The sequence below is a fragment of the Chenopodium album genome, chromosome 19 (genome assembly GCF_948465745.1).
Source record: "Chenopodium album chromosome 19, dcCheAlbu1.1, whole genome shotgun sequence".
NCBI classification, from domain to species: domain Eukaryota; kingdom Viridiplantae; phylum Streptophyta; class Magnoliopsida; order Caryophyllales; family Amaranthaceae; genus Chenopodium; species Chenopodium album.
The window spans coordinates 5,731,540-5,758,489 of record NC_137852.1 but is presented as its reverse complement, the minus strand read 5'-3'; the positions used below and the strand labels follow the sequence as shown (position 1 = coordinate 5,758,489).

The 26,950-nt window shown below is 35.8% G+C and overlaps 5 protein-coding genes across 5 annotated transcripts; 2 read left to right on the top strand and 3 right to left on the bottom strand.

The window, feature by feature from the left end:
- The first annotated feature begins 464 nt into the window (after positions 1–464).
- LOC145595754 (thioredoxin-like protein Clot) lies at positions 465–1,857 on the top strand. The gene is made up of 3 exons (XM_081652175.1): positions 465–492; positions 1,248–1,335; positions 1,543–1,857. Exons 1-3 carry the CDS (start codon positions 465–467, stop codon positions 1,811–1,813), a joined length of 387 nt encoding a protein of 128 aa, XP_081508301.1. The 3' UTR covers positions 1,814–1,857.
- A 949-nt stretch (positions 1,858–2,806) lies between these two features.
- Positions 2,807–4,018, bottom strand: LOC145593878 (putative F-box/kelch-repeat protein At4g22430). Its single transcript, XM_081650240.1, has one exon. It carries the CDS (start codon positions 4,016–4,018, stop codon positions 2,807–2,809), a length of 1,212 nt encoding a protein of 403 aa, XP_081506366.1.
- Positions 4,019–5,164: 1,146 nt separating this feature from the next.
- Positions 5,165–7,318, bottom strand: LOC145594537 (uncharacterized). Its single transcript, XM_081650852.1, has 2 exons — positions 7,109–7,318; positions 5,165–6,373 (listed from the first exon to the last, which is right to left on the bottom strand). Exons 1-2 carry the CDS (start codon positions 7,290–7,292, stop codon positions 5,250–5,252), a joined length of 1,308 nt encoding a protein of 435 aa, XP_081506978.1. The 5' UTR covers positions 7,293–7,318; the 3' UTR covers positions 5,165–5,249.
- A 4,593-nt stretch (positions 7,319–11,911) lies between these two features.
- On the bottom strand, positions 11,912–20,252 carry LOC145594601 (AUGMIN subunit 5-like). Its single transcript, XM_081650922.1, has 10 exons — positions 19,518–20,252; positions 17,706–18,248; positions 17,323–17,464; positions 16,946–17,116; positions 16,347–16,556; positions 15,032–15,217; positions 14,332–14,491; positions 13,745–13,931; positions 13,260–13,392; positions 11,912–12,489 (listed from the first exon to the last, which is right to left on the bottom strand). The coding sequence occupies exons 1-10, from the start codon at positions 19,982–19,984 to the stop codon at positions 12,361–12,363; spliced, it is 2,328 nt and encodes a 775-aa protein (XP_081507048.1). The 5' UTR covers positions 19,985–20,252; the 3' UTR covers positions 11,912–12,360.
- A 1,383-nt stretch (positions 20,253–21,635) lies between these two features.
- Positions 21,636–26,760, top strand: LOC145594556 (E3 ubiquitin-protein ligase At3g02290-like). Its single transcript, XM_081650872.1, has 5 exons — positions 21,636–21,793; positions 22,567–22,941; positions 24,592–25,015; positions 25,185–25,294; positions 26,329–26,760. The coding sequence occupies exons 2-5, from the start codon at positions 22,798–22,800 to the stop codon at positions 26,353–26,355; spliced, it is 705 nt and encodes a 234-aa protein (XP_081506998.1). The 5' UTR covers positions 21,636–21,793; positions 22,567–22,797; the 3' UTR covers positions 26,356–26,760.
- Positions 26,761–26,950: the final 190 nt, after the last annotated feature.

Below are 26,950 nucleotides of genomic sequence, written 5' to 3'. Positions count from 1 at the left end.
CGTATTTTCCATTATTTGGGTCTGATTCATATCCAGATTTCCGAATCCATCTGTTATTCGGATCTAAAACAAGAATGAACAAAAACAGGGGAAAAGGCTCTGGTGGGAAACAAAAGATTTTGAAAACATAAATTTTCATTTTTGGGGTTTTCGCAGAAAATTTACTTGGGAAATTCACCCAATTTTACAATCAGTTTCTCTGTTTCTGGGTTTTTCCTGAGGTAAATGCTTCTGCATGCAATTGACCCTTTAAAGATTTCATCTTTTTATTAATATTTTACTGTACAAAACCGTTTAATGAGTATAATTCTCTTTGATTTGTTGATGGAATTCTTGTGTTTAATTTAATTTAGGGTTCTTGTTCGTGTTAATTAATTGAAATTCTAGGGTTTTTGGGCATTCTAAAATACAAATTTAAAATTTCTGCCATTATTTTAATTAATCTCAGATTTATCAGGTGAAAAATGGGGTTGAAGATAATGGATGCTACTGTAGCAAACTTCAGGGCCGGCCCTGAGGGTAGGCCTCGAGTGCCGTCGCCTAGGGCCCACGCCAAAAGGGGGCCCACAAATAACAAAAAATCAGCTTCAATACTTGTAGAAAGCTGCTCCGTACTTTTGTTTGTTTTAAAAAAAAAAACAGCTAGATTGAAAAAGATAATTATTGCCTCTTTTTAGCAATTAACATTAAATTAGAATATTAATTAGCAGTCAATTTTGGTAGAGATTACAATGCAACGATTCACTTCTTCTTTTAACTACCTGTTTCTATGAGAATCTGCTACAAAAATTTTATCTTTCCAAATACACCGTTTCAGATTTATTCCATTTCCAAATTTCAAGCCTTTTAATTTTGGCTAATTAATATTGTGGCATTGGTTAAAATATTAAATCAGGTACTCCGTAAATAACAACAAAAATAATTCATCTAGGGCCCATTATTTTTAATACTCTGTATTATGATTTTTTAGGAGGGAGAAATTAATTTTTACTATTATGCAAAGTCATTATTGTGTATAGAGACTTACTATTTAAATAATACTACGCGGTTCAATTTACTCGCAACAAAGGGGTATTATTTGTGAGACATAAAATATTCCTTTGTTGCGAGTAAATTGAACCAGAGGTAGTATAGGTTATTTTCATTTTGTTTATAATTAAATCGATTGCGTAAAAAAAAAAAATCTGTTTACGTAAGGGCCTTTTTTTACATTATGCCTAGGGCCCATAAATTTCTAGGAACGGGGCTGGCAAACTTCAATGGGTTATTTGATAAGTTTACAAAGGAAGCTGCAAATAACAAAGTTAATCTCATCCTCTTTTTGGGTGACAATGATTAATATTCCACTTGAAAGTAGGGGGTGGATGAGATTCGAACCCGTGACCTTTGTGTCACGATGGCTCTGATACCATGTTAGTGGACCAACTCAACCAAAAGCTTAAGCTGATGATTGAGGCCCAGGAATATGTTTTATACTCTATCAATTAATACGACGTACTTCACAGCTCTTAATCAATCGTATGCTCATATCTATATTGTTGTGCCACTAAATGCAGATTGTGTGACAGCTGAACCAGTGATTTTGAACAAGTTAAAAGAATATGGAGAAGATGTGGTGCTTTTGAGAGCTTATGCAGGAGATAGACCAACTTGGAGTAACCCTGAGCACCCTTGGAGGGTAGACTCAAGGTTTCAGGTCAAGGATGTTCCAACCCTTATTCGCTGGGAAAATGATTCTGTTGCTGCGCGTCTGGAGGACTATGAGGCTCACATTGTGTCAAAGATCAGTGCTCTCCTCGGCGACTCCAAGTGATCAAATGTATGTTGTTTAGTCTTAGATGCAGAGTTTAACTAATGCACCCACCCTACCCCTAAACTGAAATACTAGTATTAAATTTGCTTAGATGGTTCATGGTTGTATTCGATTCATAATAGCAACTCAAAACATGACTGATGTCTGGTTGCCAGTCTATTCTGCAGAGTAATTTGAGGATATTTCTTGCTAATTAATGTCTGGAATTTGCATTTTATCCTACCTAATATATATTGTCAATATTAAATGGTTAATAGGACAATAATAAATTAATAATGAGATCAAAGGAGTTCGTCACTGAAAAGTTGAGAATGTGAACTGATCTGATCATACTTTGGAGGGGAAAATCTTGTTAAATTGAGACATTAAGTTGTTTGTGTGCATCTCTTGGAGGCTTGCATCATCTACTTATAGGGCTAGAACTTTGTAGTATGTAACTAATGGTTCGTGCAATCGTGCTAGCAAACCCATGTTTTTAAGTGTAATCATGCCTTCCTAAATCACCATGTGATCTTTACAGATCTCTTTATTTTCTAGGAAGACATCTTATGTTGCTAGAGCTGTAGAACAACATAGAGAATGCGTTACTTTTGCAACCGGTTGTGTGCTGCTGTATTACAGCTTCTGTGCAAGGCTTTGTTGTGGTGAGGAGCTCTGCAGCTGTTGTTTAGCTAAGCTGTAAGCCTGTACCTGAACTCTGTCTGAGAGAGTATTAATTAATGTTAGGTTGCTCGAATATATACTATTCTTTCCAAAATTAAAAATTAAGGCAAGACTAAACATTAAGACTTGAGAATTTGAAGCCTCAAAGGCCAGCAAATTTAGTTTGGTTATCAGGAAAATTCTACCTCAAATTGACAAAATTAAACCTTAATATTTTAGTTAATATTGCTGTAAAATCACACTATTAGGAACAATCTTTATTTAGTTTGACAGGAGGACATAAAAAATAAAATACTTCGTATACAAATCTACATGATGTCGAAAGTGTAATCACAGGGCCGCAGTAGCAACAATACTCTTGGTGACAGGGGTTGGCCAGAAAGGTGGACAATAAGGAAACAATCTGAATTTTGACATCGATGAAGGTTCAGCGGACTTGCAGTGGAAGACTAATTGCACAGTCTTGCTTCTAAGGTTCACGGAGAATAGACGGTCATCCTTAGAAAGCACGTATAGCACGTCTCCATCATAAGGATCGAAGCCTTTGATAGACATGTCCACCTTCTTACATTGCCAATTAATACTCGTAAGATCCACAAAGTGCTTTATATTCCAAGTACGGTCGTCCTTGAGATCCCAGACGGTGAGTTTTTGAGTAAAGGCAAACACAACGCTCCAGTGATAAATCCGCAGGTGTTGTTCAACATTTGTTATGTATAAACTACGGTAACCATGTTCTGAAACCTTAGCTTGTTGAGGAAGATGGATAAACTCGCAGTGGTGGGGATTGTTTTTATCGAATGGATTATATACCATGATCATGTTGGTGCACCAATAAAGCGCACCATCCAACGTGGCGGGGTGTAGACCAACTACTGCATTTAACACGGTCTCCGTGAGGAAGTTTGGTGGAGGAGACACAAGAAAGTCACACCAACTGCTAGTATCGGAAGAGAAGACATAAAACTTGAGACATTCACTACTTGTTACCTTGCGGCGTGGAGAGTCCTTTACAAGGACTACTTTATAATGAGTAGGATCATCAACGCTACATACAATGCCTCTGAAATCAGTTGCAGGCCGCTTATCCAAGAAAAAAGACGGAGGTTCGGGGAGCCTATAAGATTGCTTAGTTAAAGGGTTCGATACGTTTAGATTTAAGGGACGTCCATCAGAATTCTTCAATTGTGTCAAGAGTAAATCATTAGATACACAATATATTCTATTCGAACGGGTTTCTTTATTAAGTAATGGTATTACGGGGTGGCTCTTAGGTAATGCTTGGACGGAATTAGAGGGAATATAATTATGGAAATGAATATCTCTGATACGATAAGTGAAAAGATGTACATGATGATTATGTTGATGTTGTCGTCGATGGCAAATAACAAAAAAAGGACTAGAAATCAACGCAAGCCAACGCTTCGAGACCAACTGACATTGATGGGCTGATTTCACCGGCACTCGAACAAGAATCTCCATTAAGATCTCATCTTTTAAATCTTCTACTTCTGTTTTTCTCGTCTTTATATTCATAGCCATTATAATTTTTGTTTCCAAATGAGGATTCTGCTCGATAGGCTTACAACATTAACCTAACTTGCTAAAAACTCGATTTTTTTTTTGTTCTTCCTGAAGAACAGCTCCTAACAAGATATAATTACAAATATATTCACATAATATTTATGTGTTAGTTGAAGGCAGGGGATATAGTAATACGGATGACCTACTCTTTTGATTCTATCCAACAAATTCCTAGATAAACTCCTGATATGTACGAGTACTAGATAAAATTGTATCAATATCTTTAAGATTTTGGTAATGTAAACCGACGTTATTTGATTTGATCCTATAAGCTAGATATTAAGTAGTCTAACAAACTAGATATATTTTTCATTCAAGTTTAGGGTACGTCTTGACTTGCAGCTTTAATTAAGTTTTTCGATAATTAAGCACGGCTATTTGCCCGATAATGGTTTGGCAGTCCGAACACAATATTAGTATTTTCTATTTAGCAAATGAGGCAATGGAATAACAATGATATAATTGTGTGATCACATAATGTACTAGTAATCTAGTATATATTATTAGCGTAGTGTTTCTGATCTTTCTCTATTGTTATGCATACAAAGATGAAACCTTATATGACCAATTTATATAGATTAATATAAAGTCCTAACCCTTTAAGTATTACTTGTATGTGAGTAGGAAACTAAATAATTATTTTCCTAGACTAAATTCAACTAAATAAATAAAGTTACAACTAGATCGAATTAATAGTATCCTATATCAACCAAGCTAAGGCCGCGGACTAAGCTGCCCTTGCTTCATGAACCACTTCTCCCTCATTTACTTGTTTCTTCACGATCCAAATTCGAAACCCACATCATGTCTTTGAGCCGTACTAAACGTGTTGGACTTTCAGGCTTGCTAACTGTTAACAGTTGCCCTCCCAAGAACATTGTACTCATAATAACTTGGATGACTTATTTTTTCAATTTTATAGGAAAATATTAGTTCATCAATCCTTTAAAATGATTGAATTAACAAAACTAACACAAGCAGACATAATATATTTTGAACAAAAACATGCTAACTTTGAGTAAGAAAACATGTTACAGTCTTACAGACCTATATATGTGATAATGTGAATTGTGAGGCAGGCCAAATCTTTTTTTTCCCCTCCTTGTACAAGAGAAATTAAAGCAGGGATGGAATTGGTAGGAGTAGTAGATATGGATTACAAGAATTGTACATGGTAGCTAATAGCTGTTCAAGGGTTCACTTTCTTCGTCTTGACCGGGGGAATGCCAGGGAAGAGTGGGGTGGGTGGCAATGGGATGATCGGAGGAAGGGGAAACGAAGATGCGGGTGGAGGTGGTGAGGGTGTGGGAGTCAGACCAGGAACCGGTGGTATAAAAGGCAAGGGAGGTGTTGGAGGTAGTAAACCTGGTGGTGATGATGAGGGTGGAGTCAATCCAGGAACTGGTGGTATAAAAGGCAAGGGAGGTGTTGGAGGCAGTAAACCTGGTGGTGAGGGTGTAGGAGTCAATCCAGGAACTGGTGGTATAAAGGGCAGTGGAGGTGTTGGAGGCAGTAAACCTGGTGGTGTGGTCGGGGGCTGTAATGGGTTCGGGATGAGTGGTGGAGCCGGAGGCTGTAAGGGGTTCGGCAAGAGAGGTGCTGGCTGAAGTGGGTTGGGTGGTAAAGGGATAGGACCCTGTGGGGGAGAAGGTAATACTGGTGGAATAATTGGAGGGAATATCTGTTGTGGTTGTCTCACTAAACCATTCTCCACCTTGTTGTCCTTGTAGGGTCCCACTGATGTGACTGGAGTAGTAGTTGTAGCTGGGAAAGGCGGTAAGAGTGGGAACGAGGGGAGTTTAGGAAGTGGTGGGAGGGAAGGGAATGGTGGAAGGTTAGGCAAATTTGGCATGACAGGTGTATTTGGGTCAGTTGATGTAGGAGGGTTTGGGGTAGGAAGTGTAGGATTTTGAGGGTTTGGGGTAGGAAGTGTAGGAAATTGAGGGTTTAAGCTTGGAATAGTTGGGTATTGAGGGTTTAGTAAACCTTCAAGAGAATTCAGCTGAGACCGTTGTTGGTTACACAAGCCGGGTTGTTTAAGTGGTTTGAAAGAGAAGAAACCAGCAGAAAAGATGTGCTTCCTTCCCTTCCTGTTCTTCAGATGAATCGACGATGAAGTAGCAGTCGAGGCCACAGCACAGTATGGCTCGCTGCTCTTAACCAGCTTCACGGTACAACCTTCAATCTTGTTGACATGTTTGCTGACTGTGAAGGGTAGCTGTACCTTAAAATTGCCCTGTTTATCAGTTTTCACCTCTTGGTAAAATGCTGGCCTTTTGCTCCCTTGTGCACATTCTACTGCAACAGTTGCACCTGAAAATACCAATTTCAGAAATGATGCAGGGTTAATGTTTATTTCCTTATCTTAATGAATTGGAAAGAAATAAAATTAGTAGAAACAAACAACTGGAGAAAGAGCTGTATTTACACAAACAACTTAAATTCTGATTTGGCTGCTTATTGCCTAATAGTGCACCTGTCTTCTCTAGGCCATGTTACTTTTAACAATTCATTATAACTCAGAACATTGTTTTCCCACCCTTTTTGTCTTTTTATTATTACCAAAAATAAAGAATCAAAACATCAACATTGAAATGTGTTGTGCCCCAAGTTTTTCAAGATAGGCACCATAACCAAAGGTGCCTCAGCTCTAAGACTTCCGAACATAGGACCGTGACACAGTTAAACGGACAAAGCATTAAAACTCGGCCATGATATGAAGTCCTGGCCTCCTGGGACATAAACAGTTTTGTTTAAAACTCAAACAAGAAGGAACATAATTACATAAGAGATATTACAGTTATACTCAAATATCTTATCCAAAGTTTATAAATTGCAGCCTAAAGTCTTAAACATATGAAAAGGTCTATGTGGTCGAGCAACTAACAGTGAGCGAAATGTCATTAAATAGTAAATTCTCTTAATGAACAATCTGTTATTAAAATTACTTTAAGGCCTTGCTCGACTGTTAGACAATTAACCGGACTCTATAAACATCTCGAGAAACAGACCAAATTATAGGATGATATGAAAGGATTAGTAAAGAACCTGAGATGTGATGGCTGCCAGCTTTGGAAAGGTCATCTTGAAAGCAAGTATCACAAAAAACAGCACCAACTACAACTGCAGAAGGCTTCTGATGATGATGCCTTGCTTCTGAGCAGCATGTAACAGAGAGAATCAATATTATTACAAATGAGAAGGGACACCAATTTCTGAGCCCTCCCATCATAAAATTAAACCACTTCTTCTAAAAACTAAGTAAAAAACTTATAACATAAAGTTTCAGCCTTTTTTATAAGCTATGCTTTTTATATTTATATAAAGAGCTTCTGAAGTTATAGAGAATGAAAGAGCAAGTGTCATCTATTTATGTTATTCATGCTGAGGCCAGTCAACTACAAACTAGATGCTGTTAATGCCACAGTAAATCATGCTCCTCATATTTTTTAATTCCTATTTTATTTTATTTTATTATTTGGAATTATGTAGGTTTTACTACATGCTACATTTTACTGAAAGTTAGTAGTTCTTTTATTGGTGGTGTACATTGCAATAGGTAGAAATCCCAGTTGGTTCACGAGATAAGTTGAGTAAACCACATATTTCATGAGTTTTGACTTAGGACTTGTAGGTTAAAAAAGCTATAGTGATTAGATTGATTAGAGTATTACTCCAATTCACCATTTTTTCATTATTTTGTTTCTCCGATGCTCCCATGGCTAGTCATGTTTACTATTTTAGAATGTCCGGAAAAAGTTGTTACATTACATTCACACGTACTTTACAATAAATCAGTTTGTTCCCTCTTTTGCACTAGTCAGTAGTCATTCATAATGCATTTCTTCCATGTATCTTTTTTTAATTACTGTTGTACAACTCTGAGACTTCTCCTTTGTAGGTTTACAGCATCAAATATATGTGATGAAGTAAATGGTTGTCTAGTTGAGGTTGAGGTTGCAATGTACATGTACAAATATAACACAGTAAGCTTATGTATGAACGAAATACGATCAGAGGCCGAAAAATATCATATTCTCTGCTTGCTTAGTCCAACCTAAACAAAAAAAGGAATGTAGACAGATGTATATCCCGATCTTAGGTATCACCCCTCAAAACACTTAAAGCGATAATCACTATTGTAAAATGGTCTTCTACTTATAATAGCAAATTAAAGAAAGAGGTAAGCCGAACATGTTACATGCACAAACATTTGTATGTACAGACTTAACCAATTAGCATACTTTGCATTACGTTATACTCCGTAGTAGATAACATAATATAAATACCATCGAGATATTGTTAGAGATATGAGATATCGGAAGATATATGTGTAATTTTCTAACAGATATAGATCGAAACAAAGGTACACAAATATATGGTGGATAAGAATCCATTTTAAGATAATTCTTATCTTCTTTAAGGAAAAGGGCAAAGAACACACATAGAAAACTATTAGACCACCCTAAGGCAGACAATCAGTCACTTCTTTATTTGATTTTGGTATTTACTACGTAGTTATTACAAAAGATACAAAAACATCTTCAATTCTTGTGGCATTTTGCTAAGATAAAAATCTTGTTTTCAGTTTATGCAGAATCTAATATCTAATATATATATATAAAGGGGAGTTTTTTCCCAAGTTTTTAGAGAGCCACGTAGGATTTAATTTTCTCGGCGCGCCAGGTAGGATTATAAATCTTAGTAGTAGCCAATTAAGTCAGAGATTATTAATTTCTTTTAGAATTAAATAACTCAAATGCCACGTAAGCAAAATTGGCGAATGAGATTTTTAAGTTTAAATTGATTAAATATTAAATATTATCTTTTATATCAGAAATTTTATCTAAATATATAACAAATTTTAGCTCATAAATACAAAAAAAAAAAAAAAAAAAAAAAAAATCAAATAAACCGTGCATTGCACGGGCTTCATCTAGTATTACTGATTTTTGTGTGATTCTAAATACGTATTTCAAGCACCACAAATTTTATATTGGTAAAAAACTAACATACGACATACTTTAACATAAGTATGCACCGATTGCTGAATGGGGTGGGGGAAATGATAAGTAAATTTACGTACGAAGTATATTATTGTGTGGCTCATTTTATTGGTGTCTGTCTTTTATGATAATTTAAAATGACATATTACTCGAGCAAATAATGCAAGATTGTTGTTGCTCAGTCAAAAAAATATACAAGGTTGTGAGATACAACCTTTACTATTAGATTATATATTTAAAGCCGATGTTTAGATTGTGTTATATATTTAAAGCCGATGTTTAGATTGTGTAATACTTCGTATACATGTATGTACTACGGAAGTACGGAGTACTTTTTAATGTGTAAGAACTAACAAGAGCAGCCCTTTTAGTCATTCTAATTTAGTCTATAATCATCCAAGAGTCAAAAGAACAATGAATCTTTCTTTCTTTTTTTTTTTTTTTTTTTTTTTTTTTTTTTTTTTTTTTTTTTTTAATCGAACATAAGTTTGTGTATAATTAGAGAGATGATATAATGAAAAGAGGCACTTCATAAGTACTTTCAACAAATTCATACAGCTATTTATGGTTTATTAATGATATTTGGTTATTTATCTACTCCCTCCCCTTTAAATAAGTGCATGGAGTAATTTTTAGAATCAAGCTAGCTAACTAGCTAAGGAAATTCACAAATCAACCCTTCATTTTTTTTGGGTGGAGGAGGGGGGTAAATCCCTATTGATTTATGTATTTAATGCCTAATAGTGGTTGTAACTTACATATGAGGCTCACATCAAGATTAGGTAAAGAAAATAATTCAAAGGATCCCCATAAATAAATGATAAGATAACTCTTAAGAAATTTACCGCACATATAATTCTGAATTATAAAAACACTAATCGACACTTACTAATTTATTCCTAAACTATTAAACTTTATACAAAGTACCATCTACAAAAATATACAAAGTACCTAATGATTGATTGATCATCGTTATCGCTTATGATGGCGAAAATTAAAACCGATTAAACATCACTAAAAGAACACTTATCACAAAATAATTCTAGTAACAACATTTGATAGTGATCAAGAATTAATGCTGATTATGTATAAAGGAGCTTCCAATTCCATAGTTCACGGGTGTCCAAAAAAGTTGGCCACCTTATCTCTCAAAACTCACGGGTTGAATTTACTGGCACCTCACGACATAACAATTTACGTACTAGTATGTCTGCTCTTCTATATGAAATATTGTTTTTTCTTTTGGATCATGAACATTCTATAAACTTTGGCCTTAGGATAATGAATATACTCTGTTATTATTTACATAAAAAACGTCAAGCTTGTCAACTAATAAAATGCTGAATGTCATTGTATTACAAATTTATACGACTCCAAATGATGTGATAACCAATAATCATAATAAACAATATCTTCCTTCATTATCATGTTATTCCAAAATCCAAATCGTCACGAGAAGATTTATACTACAAAATTTTCCAAATATATTCTTGAATGGATTTGTAGCTTTAGTGTTATTTTAACATGAGAGAAGACAACTCTCTAATTAAGATTACTAAAAAATAAAAAATTAAATTAAAAAAAAAAAATTAAGCCTTTCTCCTCCATTATCCTTTTGTTCTATGTTAAAAGATGTACTTCCTTTATTCACTTTTACTCGTAACACTTGAAACTTTACATTATTCACATTTGTGTATTACATTTGACCTTCTTTATTGATGTTGGGAAAACTACAGTTTATGTAAAATCTTATTAGATTCGTTTCACTTTATATTTTCATAATATAAATATAATTAAAGATACGGAGAGTAAAAGTTGTGCATTGTCGCATTGACAAGCATAAAAGTCAATTAAAAGTGAACTTAAAGTATAATATTTTTGTAGAAATAAAAATAATTATATAAGAACTATACTTAACGGCATCTATAACTAACCAATACTTTAAGAGTACAATATTGTTGTCTCAAAATTTCAAGTAGACTTATCTTTCAGATAAAGGCAGCATGTGACATTTGTATTGCAATAAGATTACCTTGGGTTGCATCACTGTTAACCCAGTTTACATCGGTTTTCAAAGGGTAGGACCGCAAGGGAGAAAATATGGTTCATAATTTTTAGCCCTACATACGCAAAAGGCCAAATGATATAGCTATGTGATGTAGTTTTGGTCTATGAACACCTTACCAACATGAAGATGGGAGCAAGATAAGACTTGAGTGGCTACCTCATCAGTCCAAATTAAGCGCCCCAAGTTAAGAAACTCACTGAACACCATATAACTCGAGGATAGAAAACATCATCTGTCGTTCTAAAAGATTGTTCATATCTCTGGCCTACTGCATGATCACCGAGATAAACTTAAACTTGCTCACAGTCTATAGATCATACATTGACACGATGTATTGTTAGTTTGTTACTATATGTCTATATGTGTGGAAGATGGATAATCCCTACCATTCTAACAATACACAAGGTAGGTATAGTACCCCCTAGTTCGTACTTGTACTGATAAAATCCAAGACAATCTGTAACTAAAGCAGACAGTTCACAAAACCCTTTGAAATTTAGTAAATTATGGGGTACCTGTTATTAAAAAGCTTGCAACTGATCATCTTGGCTCAGCTGTTATCATGTTCTTCACACTTCACAGGAGCAACAGCTGTAAATTCCTCTGGTAAACAGCGAATGATGAGTTGCTCATCACAGGATTCCTTCAGCAGTGATGTCAATAGTAGTAGCTTAAAGAAGACTTTATGCAGAGAAAAAAGGAAAATGAGTGATAAGAGTTATAATTCACTTTACAACAAAGAGCAAAAGTGTTCAGTATGGTAAATTGGTAAGTACAGAAAGAATGGCATTCCATTAGCATTAGAGTAAAATGAGGTCTACAAGTACAATTCTTTACATTATAAATCACGCAACACTGCTCTCCTAACATAGAGAAACTAGGTGAAAGATACACTGCCCTTTTAGTGGCATGTAAACCCAACGTAAGAACTGATACAAAGTTTATACAAGGGGATAAGATGCTGTACAATAAGGAGGGTTGAAAAAGAGAAGAAAAGGGAAGGGGGAACAGAGCGTGGGATGGAGATATTTCTTGTACCTCAGATTTGGAATGAGATGATGCTACCCACAGTCTCCATTCTCCAAGAACTTAATACTGGTATAATTGCACAAAATCTGTTAGTTCAAGGCTTCAAGACACCTATTAGCCGAAAGTTGGGAATTGCAAGTGGCTAGTGGAGAAGAAAAATGTCACGAAGTTGGTCCACTGAGGATTATCAAAACCACCTATAACAGTTCCTTGTCATAAAATGCAAGAAGCTGCTTCACGTGATTAAGCCAAGCACCAACGTTTTGACCATCAACTGTAACCCAGTCAACAACAGTTGAGGCTGGTTGCTCCCACCATTCATCAAGCTGCAGAACACATCAAAATTGGTCAAAGCAGAAACAACATAACTGCCAATACAGATCAGACAAGCATAGCTTGTAAATCAGGGTTTTACTTGTATATGATCATTTTTCCACCTTAGGCACTGGACAGGCATGTGCTGGGATTTTCAATTACAAATCATTTCTAATCTTTGCTAAAAATAAAAATGCACAATCTAGTTTTGCATCCAGAATATTGTGTTATACAGAGACAATACAGAGTTGAGTGCTTAAGGCAGTGATGTCATTTTTTCAATTATGAGTCATTCCAACACAATACATTGCTAATTTTTCCATAAAGCAAAGTTTTTCATTCATAAATTTAACAATCCCAATCGTCAAATACCAACTACTGACAAAGGGAATTTAAGGAATTCTGAGAAACAGCCTTTTTATATATACAATTATCTGATTAGTAAACAGATCCACCATACATTTCATTTGATTGACAGAAATAAGACCAGACCAATAATGCAAATAAAACAACTCCATATCAAAACTAACCATTACCAATCTAAACATGCAGCTTAACAATCTATCCTCCTTTCTAAGTGTTATAGGGTTCAATATAAACCCTTCAAGAGATGCACAGAAACAAATACAATCTTATTCTATATGAAAACTATAAGTCTAAAATTAGAAGAAGCAACATATGGTTAGGAGTGGAGGTTGTATACTATCCTAATACACTCTTCTTACATGCAGACCCACAGAACATACATATGATTTCTGCTAAACGCGCAACAATTACTTACCAAGCCCTTGACATATTTGCAATCTTCCAGGCTCTTCTGAGCATTTAATACAGCATTTCTGAGCTCAGGCAACCATTCGTCAGTCACAGTTCTTTCTTGTTCAGAGGCCAATGAAAGACAGTACCTTGTAGTTCTGCCAAATTCAATTAGAAAATGTTAATTTGTGAATGACACACCCCCTAAGGCAACAGGCGTACTGGCCACAGAAGAAGCAATGCACATCATTTTGACAAAATTTAAAATGGTTATTGACCATATAAATACAAAACATAAGCTTATCTCAGTAAGAAACTAAATAAACTCAAAACTCCGAGGTATATGAAGGAAAAATTAATTTTGTTAGTGCAGTTCAAAGGAAAAATGATTCATCAGACTAAAAAAAGACAAACTTATTTATGAGTGGGCTCTAATGTAATAGCACACCAATGCATAAACAAAAGCAGGAGTTCAGAGAATCCTACAAATAGAAAAGGAATTCATATTACCTTTCATATTCCTGCTGTGCATGGTGAGCATGGTTTAACACTGTGCGACCACTTTCAACAAGGTCTCTTCGGCTATGAACCAAATTGATTGCTTTTGCTAAGTCCTCCAGCACACAGGCCTCTGAACCCCGCAATTTCAATGAAAACTCCAAGGCTTTCAGTACTGATGCCAAGCCATCATCTGATCCTTTAACACAAAATGAAACTATTTACTACATAGCCTAGAGAGGAGGTATTTAAAGAGCCAATCATAAGAAACAAATAGAATCTCCAGAATATCAATAAATAATCAATATTATCACTTACACAAAGATAATGCCTCAAAACATGAAAAACTTAAGGAGACTGGACCATAAATCACTGATAGCTACTTTTTAAACTTTGTAAATTCAACTAAAATAAAGACTTTGAACATGAGCAATATAAAATTGTTACTCAAGTACTCAACTGCACTAAGTTAGTATCAGGATTTAGTACCAACTGAGTTACATAGTTGAAAGATCCCAAACACAGCGCTCCGTCACTTACAAAGTTCCTCCTTTTTCTTCTAATTAATTTACGACAGGTATTAAGTGATGGAACCTTACCAGAAGGATAATGAAGAGCAGCAGAAATGCGACAGATTGAGGGAATTGCAGATGGATCCCTTGCACCAGCTCTTGCAGTCAATAAAGCAGCATTTTTCTCAGCAGCAGCTAGGGCCTCTGGTCCCGTGGACCCACTAGAACCCATAGAGTCCAAGAGAGCCTGATAACAACCAGATTACAAGTAAGAAACTGATCAAGAAAAGAGATTTGATTGCCACATTAATAAGAAAAGCCTACAGTCAGAAACGACATCTAGACCACTTCATAGCTTTTATAAATCAATTACTTTGGTAGCTGAGACATAAGCAAATCATTTGGGCAGGAGAAAACTACACCTTGGTGCTAAACGTACCCTCTAGATTCTAAACAGTCAAAACTCAATGAGATGCAACAGAGAACACAAGGTCATAGCTTATTAACTCAGAGATACGTAAAAAGTCATGAAGAAACCTAATTTAAAACACTCATCCCTTTCTCTCATGTGTAGCTCGCATTCTCAACGTAGCACATTGCTACTACTGTCACACACTCACACATATAATATCCATTGTTCCTCACTAATTTGATCAATGATAAAACCAAAAACATTGCTTGAGCAAAAATGAGGCTGTCTGATAACTACAAAGTAGAAATCCTTCATCCACCCTTAAACAAATATAAGAGGAAAAAAAACAATTAACACAACAGACTAATTGTGTACCTGTGGGCTAGCTGGAAGCATGTAAAGACTATTATCAGGACTTTGCAGGAATGATGAAACTTCTTTTTCAATAAGATCCTTTGCACTGTTTGATAAATCTATCACAATCCCGGAAGCAGGGATGATAGTACTAGATGCAAATTCACGAGCAACCAATGGTTGTTGACTCCAAAATGCAGCAGCAGCCTGGAAGCAATTTAAGATCATGTTAAGGGTAAGAGAAATTCAAATGTCAATAGACAACTGAATTTTCTTCACAAAGGCCCCAACACAGGTTATCTTACATAAATTTACCAACAAATCCACAAAGTGTAGACAGCTATAAGAAAAACCCATATAATTTGAATCGCTAGTCTTTAACCTTCAAGAGTGTCGAAAAGTGTAGTCCTTGAAATCTCACAGTAAAGAAAGTAGAGTAAAAAAACCTAAAAGCAGAAATGATCTATATCTGCTACCTCCAGCCGTAACTAGTAGGCCACATCTATTTTATAATTATAAGCCATTCCAAAATAATGGGCCAGTTTCTAATATTGGAATGTATAACACTAAAATTTCCACATAATACTTTAAATGCAATCCCTCACTAAGAGTTCTCAGGTAAGACTATGTTGCAGCACGACAAAGACATATAAACTTACACAGAAAATAACTAGTATGACAATATAGCATTTTCCCTCAATGATAACCCATAGATTTACAAAGCAAAAAATGGAGATAGCACTTATTAATAAGGGCTTTCAACATAAAAACATAACATGAGGCTTCAGATAACAGCAAGAGACAAAATGAAGCACAGATGCTACCAAGAGCGGGCAGATGTCATGCCTGTAAGATAGAAGCTTAAATTGCTAGGTGTAAGCTGAGGCCGTTATTTGAGAGGGAAAAAAAGGGGGGAAAATGGCATAAATTACTGGAAGTCCCCTTTCAACATGTCAGATAAACACCCATACTCACATAATTTAATAGCTAAGAATGGAAGAAGAAAAAGTCCAAAATCAATGAGCAACTTCCATAATCCCACTTAATTGTGTCTTAATCACATAAAACTAGCTCTTTAGGATGTAGATATCAAAAATACAGTTTCTTAAATTTTGAAAAAAACTATACAAAACAGCATACCTATGGCCACAGCCCTAATAAGTATCCAAGTAAATACACGATACCCAAAATTTATAATACTCTGTATACAATACTGAGTCTTGAGGCCATAAAGAATGCATAAAGTGAAATTTTTATTAGACATCAATGTCAGAAACAGTTATCGATTTTTTAATTAGATAGACAATCAAAGACAGATTACAGCTCAATTACTTACCTTATTAGCGTCAAGAAGAGCAGTGTATATAGATTCAAGTTCAGATCTTCGAGAATCAAATTCCTCAATCTTTTTCCATTTCTTTTTCAAAGAATCTTCGGCTTCTTTTCTCTCAGCACATAACTTATTCAAACGCTGCACCTCAGACATTAATGTGTTTACACTTGCCCTTAATCCAGCAGCTTCTCTCTCCTTCATCCACACTTCCAACTAAAAACAAGGAAAACAGTAAGCATACACCCAACGAAGTCTACAGCTTGCTAGAATAAATCTACAAGGCACCTATGCAACCAAGATGTGACAAACTTAAATGATCAAACCCATATATCAGCACAGCTCCGTTCTCACAAACCCAGGGAAAAAAATGCTAGCCAGGAATAAAAGGTAAATTTAGAAGAATAGTATACACAGAATTTGTGCTAAGTAGCTTGATAATTAATGAAACTTTCAAACTTCAAGACAAATTATTACCCACAAACCTACAAGGCTATTTAAATGCAACATTGAGCACCTGAAGCATATTATATGTCAACCGACAGTGATCCAATGAAATAGCGGACTTGAAACTTTTTGCAAACTGTTTAACCAACCAAGGTTACCTGGAATTGCCTGAGACTCCCAACATTTTGCGACGCTCCTCCAACAATGGGCAGGTGAGAATTAACATCACTTCCATGCAGACGAATTAGAAGCTTCTCAGACATACTTCGAGCTTCTGCAGATTTATTTAAAGCATCCTCTGTAGCTATAAATTGTTGAACATGAGCTTTCTGCAATGACGAAAGAGAGAAATTCATTAAGAAAGCAGCTAACAAAAATCAAAAAGTTGAAATGTAAAACCATATAAACGATTAAAGAATCTCATTTTAACATATGTCAGTCACTAAATCACTCACTTCCAAAGAAAAAGGAGACTTTCAAATGCAAATAATGTAATAATAAGAACAATATGCTTTGTGTCAAGGTTGAACCAAACCTGTCTTTCAAGAAGCTGATTTTCACTTCCCTTTGAAGGTAGATCTTCCCCAATCTTTCCGTTACCATAAAGTTGATAACTTAATGGTGAGGTCATATCTGGGGATGAAGCGTCCATCACTCGGTTGTTCTCATACTTATACCTGATCAATATGACCGAACTTACAATAAGTCTAGTGAGGATTACAAGACATGTAGATATACAATGCTTGTACCCAAGGCATCAAATAAACAGTACATTCCACACAGGCAAATGTGAGGATTACAAGACATGAAGACAGCCATATTAACATCACTTTCCAATCAAAATAATTCATAGAGTAAAAAAAAAAAAAATTAAAAAAAAAAATGCCACTTAAGATAGTAAGGAAACATCAAAAGTACCTGAGTGCTTCAGCATCTGCTCTAACATCAACTTTCTCAATTTCTCTACCAATTAGTGAATTCAACCGCTGAGTATATTCAGTAATAGCTTGAAGTAACAAAGGTGGACTTTTTAGGCAATTTCCAACAACAATACTAACTTCCTCAGGTATTTCACCATCAAAATCATAGCCCAACTTAGCAGCTTCTAGCTGAGGATTTGAGTGCACACCACTTCCTTCAAAAGCAGGAAAAGAGCTGCGTATTCTGTCAAGCGTATGTGATGCAAGAAACTCACATGCTTTTCTAATATTCCTTTCGCGGGTAGTTTCAATAAGAATGACATCTTCAGCAGCTTTGGCTCCCTTGACAGTTGAATAAACACCCTCTTTCTCACTGTTTGCGTGCAGGGTACTAGCTACTTCAGTAGAGAGATCAACACTGGACCTCTGAGAATTCCTAGCCTGACTGACGTAATAACGAAGACGTTTGTGATATTCAGCAAATATTTTTGCTGCTTCATCACATTGCTGATCATATGTCTCCAACATAACCTGCTTATGCCTGCATTATATATAACAGATCATCAAAAATTACCCATATTTAAACTAATTGGTTTCACATTTTTAAAATGAAGCACCACTCCTCATGTTGTTGCATATTTACTGTCATCCGCAACTTTTGCAAATTGTCAAGGTTGAATAATGAAATATGCAGTCAAGTTTGTTTGGTTCTTTGTGCATTATAGTATTATACTTCTCATGCTACAATAGCAATTCAATGTTGACTCTTGCTAAAGAGCCCTTCTATTTGAAAGGAGCACCTTTACAGCATAGGAGGCCAAACTCATACGGGCAACTAGAATGCTTGACTCTTTAAATGAACAGTGCAAGTACAAATGATTCACTCTCCATTCCCAACCCAAAGTACAAACCCTCAACACTCAATATGATGTTTAGAAAATACCAAAATAGATAGTGTACTAGACAACACTCAACTAAAGTAACTAATGCCCAACCCCCTCCAATTAATACATCAATGCTCTTATACCCACCACACTAAATCCAGATTATTCTAAAAATTCCCTCCATCCCATATTCAAGTTATCCCAACTTGTCATATACTACCTCCATTTCATACTATTTGCAACATTTGCCAAAGTGGATGCTTCAAATTATTTATCATTTCTCTCTATCCATCTCTCTCTCATCACATCCATCTCTACCTTTCTGAATCCATTTAACACTCACAAACAATTTTTGCCTCGGAGTCCGTGCAACCCTCCAAAGTTGCAAATATAAGTAACAGAGGTAGTATAAGGTTAAATATAGTTAAGCTAAACAATCATTACGATGGTTGTGTCTTTTCAACCTTCTCACCCACGTTCATTTCAAGTGAAGGTTATTAAGGGATACCCAAGTAAGTCCTTTTCAAGAAATGTTATAGCTTTCATTAAATTCCAAAGTACTGTACAAGACTAATATCCGAGCCGAGTTTGCTCCAAAATTACCATTGTATCAACCAATACCTTCGACAGTAACTCTAATTACACTAAGAAACACGATAATAGGTATGCAATTCCTGATATGAATTTGACATTATAATGGTAATGCCAAGGCCATAGAGTGTAAATAAAGCATTCTATCGAAACCAAAACCAATATCCTCGACATTAATTCGCTAAACATCGAAAATCATATACACAAACCTACACATCCTAACATAAAAACTCTGCATCACACTATCAATGCCAACTCCAACAAGTCACAAATTAATATAAGCATTGAACAAATGACTCCAACATAATCAGCTGCAAAGAGAAAGCAAGGTAAACCTGAGATTCCCGCGATCATCGAGCATTCGCTTCCTCTCAGCCTCCTCCCTCGAAACCTCCAACATTTTAGCCTTCAACTCTTTCCTCTGCCTCCTAAGAATCTGCCTTAACCTCTCAACCTCCTTCTCGGCGGCATCTCTCTCCTGCAACGCCTCCAATCTCCCTCTCTCTTTCTCTCTCCTCTTCCCAACCTCCTTCCCCTTTCCACCACCATCACCTCCATGAACCTGAATATTCCTTCGAATCGTCTCCGCCGTCTTCTCCGATTTCACCCTCTGAAGCAAGAAATTCCACACCGGAATCATATTCCCTCTACAAACCTTCCTAATTGCATCCGCCGATGGGCCCACCCCGGCCCGACTTGAGCCCGTATACGGGCCCGCAGGTCTATACCCCATCTCCTTCTGAAGCCACTCCAGAATCGCCTCTGGTTGAGCCGCCATTGCCGAGCTCGTCGAGCTCTGCATTTCGCAATAAATACACAAAACAAAAACCCTAGAATTTCAAATCACGACGAAATCATCGGATTTTTTGGGGATCGTATTACCAGTAATTCCAATTGGAAAAAGGGGATTGAAGCTAAAACCCTAGAACAGATCTATTGAATGCAAATGTCGAATTAGTCGGAGGAATTTGTAAGAATTGACGAAGAATGTAAGGAATTTGGAAGTAGATTTGAATTGATAGTGTGAGTATTAGAGGAGAGAAGAAGAGGAGTGAGAGTGGATGTTTTGTCTGAGTTTGAAAAAAGAGATGGAATTTCAAGAAATTGAATAGAAATGAAGTTTTTTTTTGAAATGGGAGGTCCCGCTATTGGTACAAAGGTCTTGTTAATTGTAGGGTAGAATTACAAATTTAATTTCGTTTAGCGAGTTAATTAGAGCTGGCTGTGTTTAGTCTCGTGTTAATTTTATGTAGTAGTTTACAAAACATGTTAAAAAACTATATAGAAATATAGGATAATTGTGTAATTTGACCACTTTATCTAAACGATGTTCTGATTCGTTTTGTGTCATGTCGTACTAATTCCGTGTTTACACCCGGTAACTTCGTATTTGTGTCGTGCTGATTTTGATCGTGTTGTCGTGTCGTGTCGTGTCAGAGATTGTTGACTCTATAGCTAAAGATTAAAATTTGTTAGTTGATTTACCATTACATGAACAAACAACTACAAAGTTAGTAGCAAAGAAGACAAACTTTTGAAAGTCAAGAACAATTTCAAAAGGTATTTAAACATTTTCAATGGGAAAATAAGAAGTTTTGGCTAAAGAATGAGAGGAACGATTTTATTGGCTTTGGTTGAGCAAATAAGTTAATCCTCAACGTTGTCAAAAGTCATTCACACAATAGATTTTTGGAGGTCACTAGTTAACCTTTCAAAAAAAAAATAAAATAAGATTTGATTGTTTTTGTTGCCATGCTTCAGGGTTTGAATATGTGTTTCATCTCCACGTGTGAGTGCCACTTTATGGTACTATACCAGGACTGAGGCCTAAATCTACCGATCGATTCTTATTCGATTCAAGTCAAGGTTCAGGCAAATGTTTTTTTTTTTTTTTTTTTTTTTTTGTTACACCCCCTAGTTGAAATCATACTCCCATACCACACACAGTTTTCACTATATAACCATATAACCGATTTATCGCAACATTATTGTAACGAGTCATTCTTGTTCCATTCAAAGGAGTAACCTTTTGCCCTCTACCATCCACCCTCTTTCCCTTTGTCCTCCTTTTTTCTTCCCACTATATCAAAACAAATTATGAAACATTGAAACACAAGTTGCACTTTAATACTCCACTTTTTAAAATCACTCCATACCAAATTGGCACAACATTCAACAGTATTTGCACTTTTTTTATCCTAAAACTTAAAATGAAATTTTAAAAATTCGCCGTATACAATATTCTTAATTTTTCCGACTTTAGACGTGACAGGTTAAGATTAATCCATAACAAATTAACAATAAACACAATTATTAAAATATTATTACAAATTAATAATTTAAAAATATAAAAACCTTCGTTATAATAAAGTTAGTCAGTGCGTCTTCTTTCTTCCATCCACCCACCACCCTCTTCAAGGTCGCTTTGATTTTGCGCAAAAATCAAACCTTAATTTTTTCCAATTTTCCCCCAAATTTTCTCCTCCTATTTTTTCTCCGAAAAATCATAAACCCTCTTTTTTTTTTCTTCTTCTTCCTAATGCAGAATCATGAGTTTTTGATTTGGGTTTTCTAGATTTTTCCCGGGTATCTCTTTGCCTCATTTTCCAAGGTACCTTTTTTTAACATTAATTTTTTCATTGATTTTGTTGGATTAAATTTGATATTGTTGCTGAATTACTAATTTTGAGTTGGTGATCATATATTTGCATGATTATCTGAATTGGGTATTTTCAATTTTGTTCATTTCTTGATGGATCATTTCTTTATGTTCCGCAATTTCGACGCTTTTTTCATGTTCTTCCTTTTTTTTTTGAGCTGTTGTGGATTCTGGGTTTCTGGGATATACTCCAATTACCACTGATTTATACCTTTTTCTCAAGATAAAAATTTTGCATGTTTTTTCTATAAAAAAAAAAAATTATTTAGATTTTTTTGTTTTTTGGGTGAAGTTTTTGATGATGAAATTGATGCTAGAGTGAGTAATACTGGCATGAAAAAGATTGGAGAAAATAATCTAAAAGATGAAGTTTTTAATTTTTTGTGTACGATATAATTTAATTTCATGACTTAAAGAAATTCAACCATGCTGACTGACTATTTTCCCTTGGAAACAAGATTTGAACAATTCTAGTAATCTAGTTTTTGCTGCATTGACTCTTTTAATTTTTCTGTCACCAAGTTCTTGTTGGTTGAAAATGAAATTCAAGTTGAATGTCTGTCGGTGGAGGTTTGAATTTTCTCACTGAAGTAATCACCTGCCTTTTCGGGTTCAAAACTATAGTGATCTTTGATAATTGGATTGCTACATGGTGTTATTGTAACAACCTTTGATTGTGCATGAGTAGTGTTTTGAATCATTTTTTGGGTTGATTCCATTTTCAGGTTAAGGAATTCAGTATTCCGTTAATCGGAAATTGCAAGGAGAGAGGGTACTAGTTCGTGGAGTTAGCGAACTTCAACGGACTGAGCGCCTTTTTCATTCTTTACTTGCCAGTTTCATTCCTTAACTGCTGGTATGGGAAGCTCATGTCCTTGGAGATATTGAGGAGCAGTTTTGATAAATGTTAATAAAGCAGTGGGGTTTAAGTGATACAAATTTTGGTGTATGACTGTATGAGTGAGACGTTGGCTTCAATTATGGGTTCTTTATGTTCTTGCTTTCGCATGGAGGATATTGAAGACTATGTGAACAGAAATAGTTCCGTTTACCGGAACTGTGTCTGTCTCAGTTGTTTCCTTCAAAATTTCTTTCATATGGTATGTTGTTGACTTGCTTGTACTCTTTTTGGTTTGTCTTTGTTTATTGTCTTAAGGGTCAGGCTCTATATACATCTTTTTCAGAGATGGAAGCATAGAGATGGTATTGATTACTGATTCAAGTTGCTGCTTATTTGTACTTTAACAAAATGGGGAGCTGAAGAAGGGAGGTGACTAAATAACTGTCATGGGTCAGAAAAGTGTTCTGTGTGATGGCGGGCTGATGTATATTGTGTGATTTTATGCTATGATTTGAAAGTTGTTGCATTGTTGAGGAGGGTTGAAGTTACACTTACCTATATACACTAATTTAGGAGGGATCTGTTGATCTCTTAGTGTAATGTAACCTATGCTTTTTTTTTTTTTTTTTTTTTAATCTGTATCCCTTAGAGTCATCTCTCTCTAAGGGATGGAAGGAGTTTTGACTTTTGACAGAGGTGCTAGCTTGCTTGTCAATCTTCATAGCAGAGGATAATTGATTTTGAGTTGTGACTGACCATATTTTCCTTCTGTTATTTGGTTGGAGAAATTTATATTTCAAATTTACATTCACCTTGAAACCTTCTCTCTTTTTGTCACATTTGTGTCACCCCTCTGCCAAAAGGTTGATCATTTTCATTTATCACAAGCATCAGCACCACTAAACATGTTGGCACCAATAAACATGATCTTTGTTCATTCTCCTATGCTTGTGTATGGTGGTTTTATGTTCTTCTGTGAATTCTCTCCCTCTTTCTTCCCTATTGTTGACCACTAAGGTGGAACGGCCAAATCTATTGCCGTTCATCAAATCTAAGGCTTTCTAATTTGTAAGCTTTGAAGGGGGACTCAAGGGGAAATGGGAGACTTTGAATTGGTAGAAGAGTGGCTATTGTAAATCTGCTTTCATGTTGAGCAATATCTGCTTGTTATATTGCCCAAACCCACTTTTTCTGTCAGAACTTCTGGACTTCTAATGGTGATACTTGGTAGTGATGAATGGGCTGGGATGGTGGGGTCTGAGTTGGTACCCCTGGTGCAAATTTTTGACTTCTTCAACAGACATCTGAAATAGTAACAGGGGAGGAGGGGGAGGGATCAGGTTAAAGCAAATTAGTGAACCCATTGATGGAAACAAGCGTGATTTGATTCTGCATGTGAACTTCCTTGTGATTGATTTGCAGGTAGTGTATTGTTTGTCTTCGGCTGTCCTTTTCTCTCCTGTATAGATAATTGGAGATATGGTTACAATTATATATAAGCTGAACTAAAGTTATCTTGAAGAGATCAGTATGTCTGAGCCTCTGAAGGGACTATAGTAACATTGGTAAGTTGGTATGGCAGTTTTTGCATGGTTTGAACAGACTTGGGCCAGTAGTTAGGAAATAGGAGGAGAGATATGATTGTCAATAGTAACAGTGAGGAGGAGTTTGACTATTGGATAATGCAGTGATAACTGATAAGGTGTCAAAAGATTTGGGATCGTGATGAAACATTTTGGCAAGGGCTATAATGCCCAAGTATGGCCGGTCTGCTCCTAGATGGCCTGGTTATACCTTCAAGCTTTCCCTGTTTATGGGCTTATTTTTTATTAGTCTATGCACACCATGTATTTGCTTGCTGATTCTTTGCCTTCATTTAAGTAATTGTTTCATCTTACTGTGTCTGTAGTATTCTTCATTATTTCGAAGGGGGGAAGTTCAATCCTTACCTTCATCCATCCAAGGGGCATCTTTGACTTCTGTGGTGTCAACAGACAACTCTCTTGCTGATATGTACCGCTCTCCTCCAAGGCCTTTGCCTTATGATGCAGATCCTAGATTTTATCGCATGCAGCGCGATGGGTTGTTCTCTAGACGGGAAAAGGGTTCCAGTCATTCACATGATGAATCAGAACTTCTGAGGAGAAGTGAAATTGATGCTGATTCTGACCCTTTAAGTACAGGGGACAAGTGGAATGAGTCAACTTGTGAAGACGGCACCAAAGAGGGTCGTAAATCATCTGTGAAGCTTTCATCAGCTAAATCAACGCAAGTAATGGGATATTTTTATTCCTCTTCCGAGGATGAAGATGTTTGTCCAACTTGTCTTGAAGGTAATTATATCCATAAATTTCTTTGATTCTGTATAGGGCCATTATCTATGTGTTGTCAGTTGTCCATCATTTCTTAGGTATTGGTTTCTTTTTCTTTATACTTGTACATCTTAAGTCATTTCTTTTTGCCCTCAGAATCTTAAAAGTAGTTTACATCTTGTTGATGCAGAATACACCGAGGAAAATCCAAAGATAGTGACTAAGTGCTCCCATCATTTTCATCTGGGTTGCATTTATGAGTGGATGGAGCGAAGTGAGAACTGCCCCGTCTGTGGCAAGGTATCAATTTTCTCATCTCTGTGACCTCTGCATTTATATATCTCGTGGTCAGCAACGACTTACTCTGTGTGTCAGTGTTGTATACGCTAGGGAATGTTAATGTATGTGCTGGGAAGACAGTTGGCTGCAAGCTTGTGGAAAGATTTTGTTTCATTGTCAATTGCACTATGACTTTTAATGCCACTCATTGCTGTACTTCCCAGCCTTAATGATCTTGGCTTTTGTGTCTCATGCTATTTATATTGAGAACTTCATATTCGATAGTTTGAAGTAACCTTTCTGTAGTGGTCTTGGGGAAAGAAGGTAGGGGTTATTACCCCTATTTGGAATGTTTGTGATTTATCTGCAGGGTGTCCTCTGTGACTTGTCAGAGTGACTTTTGTATGAAGTATGTTATAAGTTTTGTCTAGGTTTCAGAGTGAAGCTTTTCTTGCTCTTTCGGTGAGATCAGTTATTGCTCACGAGCTGATACAGGTATCAGCTTTTGTTGGAGCCTCTTCTTATCTTGTTCAGTGCGATAACCTTCCTTATTCCTCCTGATTAGGCAGAAAGTTAATTTATGAAGTGAGACTAAAATAGAGCTAAGTTATTGCTGTTATTGTTATGCATGTTATATGACATGTTCCACACAGGGTAAGTTTTCCCTATTGTTGTTATGCTTGTTTTATGATATGTTCCAAATAGAGCTAAGTTTTTGCTACGGAGTATTTTTTTTCGTTGGATGATAATGGAACAATTTGAAATAGCTCATCAAAATATTTGTAAATCTTATCGATTGTGAAGTAAAGGGTTATTGCAGATTGAATCAAAAGCCCATTAAAATTTCCTCTTCTTACCCCTCCCCATGGTTCTTGGAGCCTTTTTAATGTACTAGGTAACTTTTGGTGTTAATGTTTTTTTTTACGGTGGTCTTCTTCATCGTAATTTAAGCTGGTTATTGAAGTTGGACATCTTGTTTGCTCATATCATGATATAAATTGTAGGAATGAAATGCTCAGTTAAGACACTCATATTTTTTTTGAAAATTTCTGCAGGTAATGGCCTTTGACGAGTCCCCTTGACTTTGGTCTTCCTCATGTAAGGAGCAGTTGAAGGCATAAAGGAGATAATTACAGAGGAAATCAAAAACTGTATAGTAGCTGTGAATATTGCAGGTTTGAGGAGGTGTTCATATCACCTGTCAACAAGTACATAAAAATGAAAATTGTTCTGCATAGTCGTAACCACAAGCATATTATCACATAGCATCTTGCCTCACTTCTTTTGGCTCTTTATTTTGTCATTTCTGGGTATATAATTCTATATAATCATTGAGAAATGAATATTACGGGTTGGGTTCGTAAAATTTGGCTAGTTGCTTGTAAAATTTCCACTTTTGGTTATGTATTGTTCGGAACTTGTGTAAAAGGCTTTGAGCCACTGATTACATGCAGTTGATATACATTATGGTTAAAATTTAAAATCAACTCTCTTGCTCTTTGAGTTATTTGTATTGATTTGCTTCTCCTTATTAGTTTAATGGATTGTTAGTTTTTAGTGTACATCAGATCATTATTCAAATTTTAAATAGCCTCTTTGTTATTCGTCGTATGACATGGGTTATGCTGTGTAGATCCAACCTTTGTAATTTGTACCCTATTATGGCGTGAGCTTTGT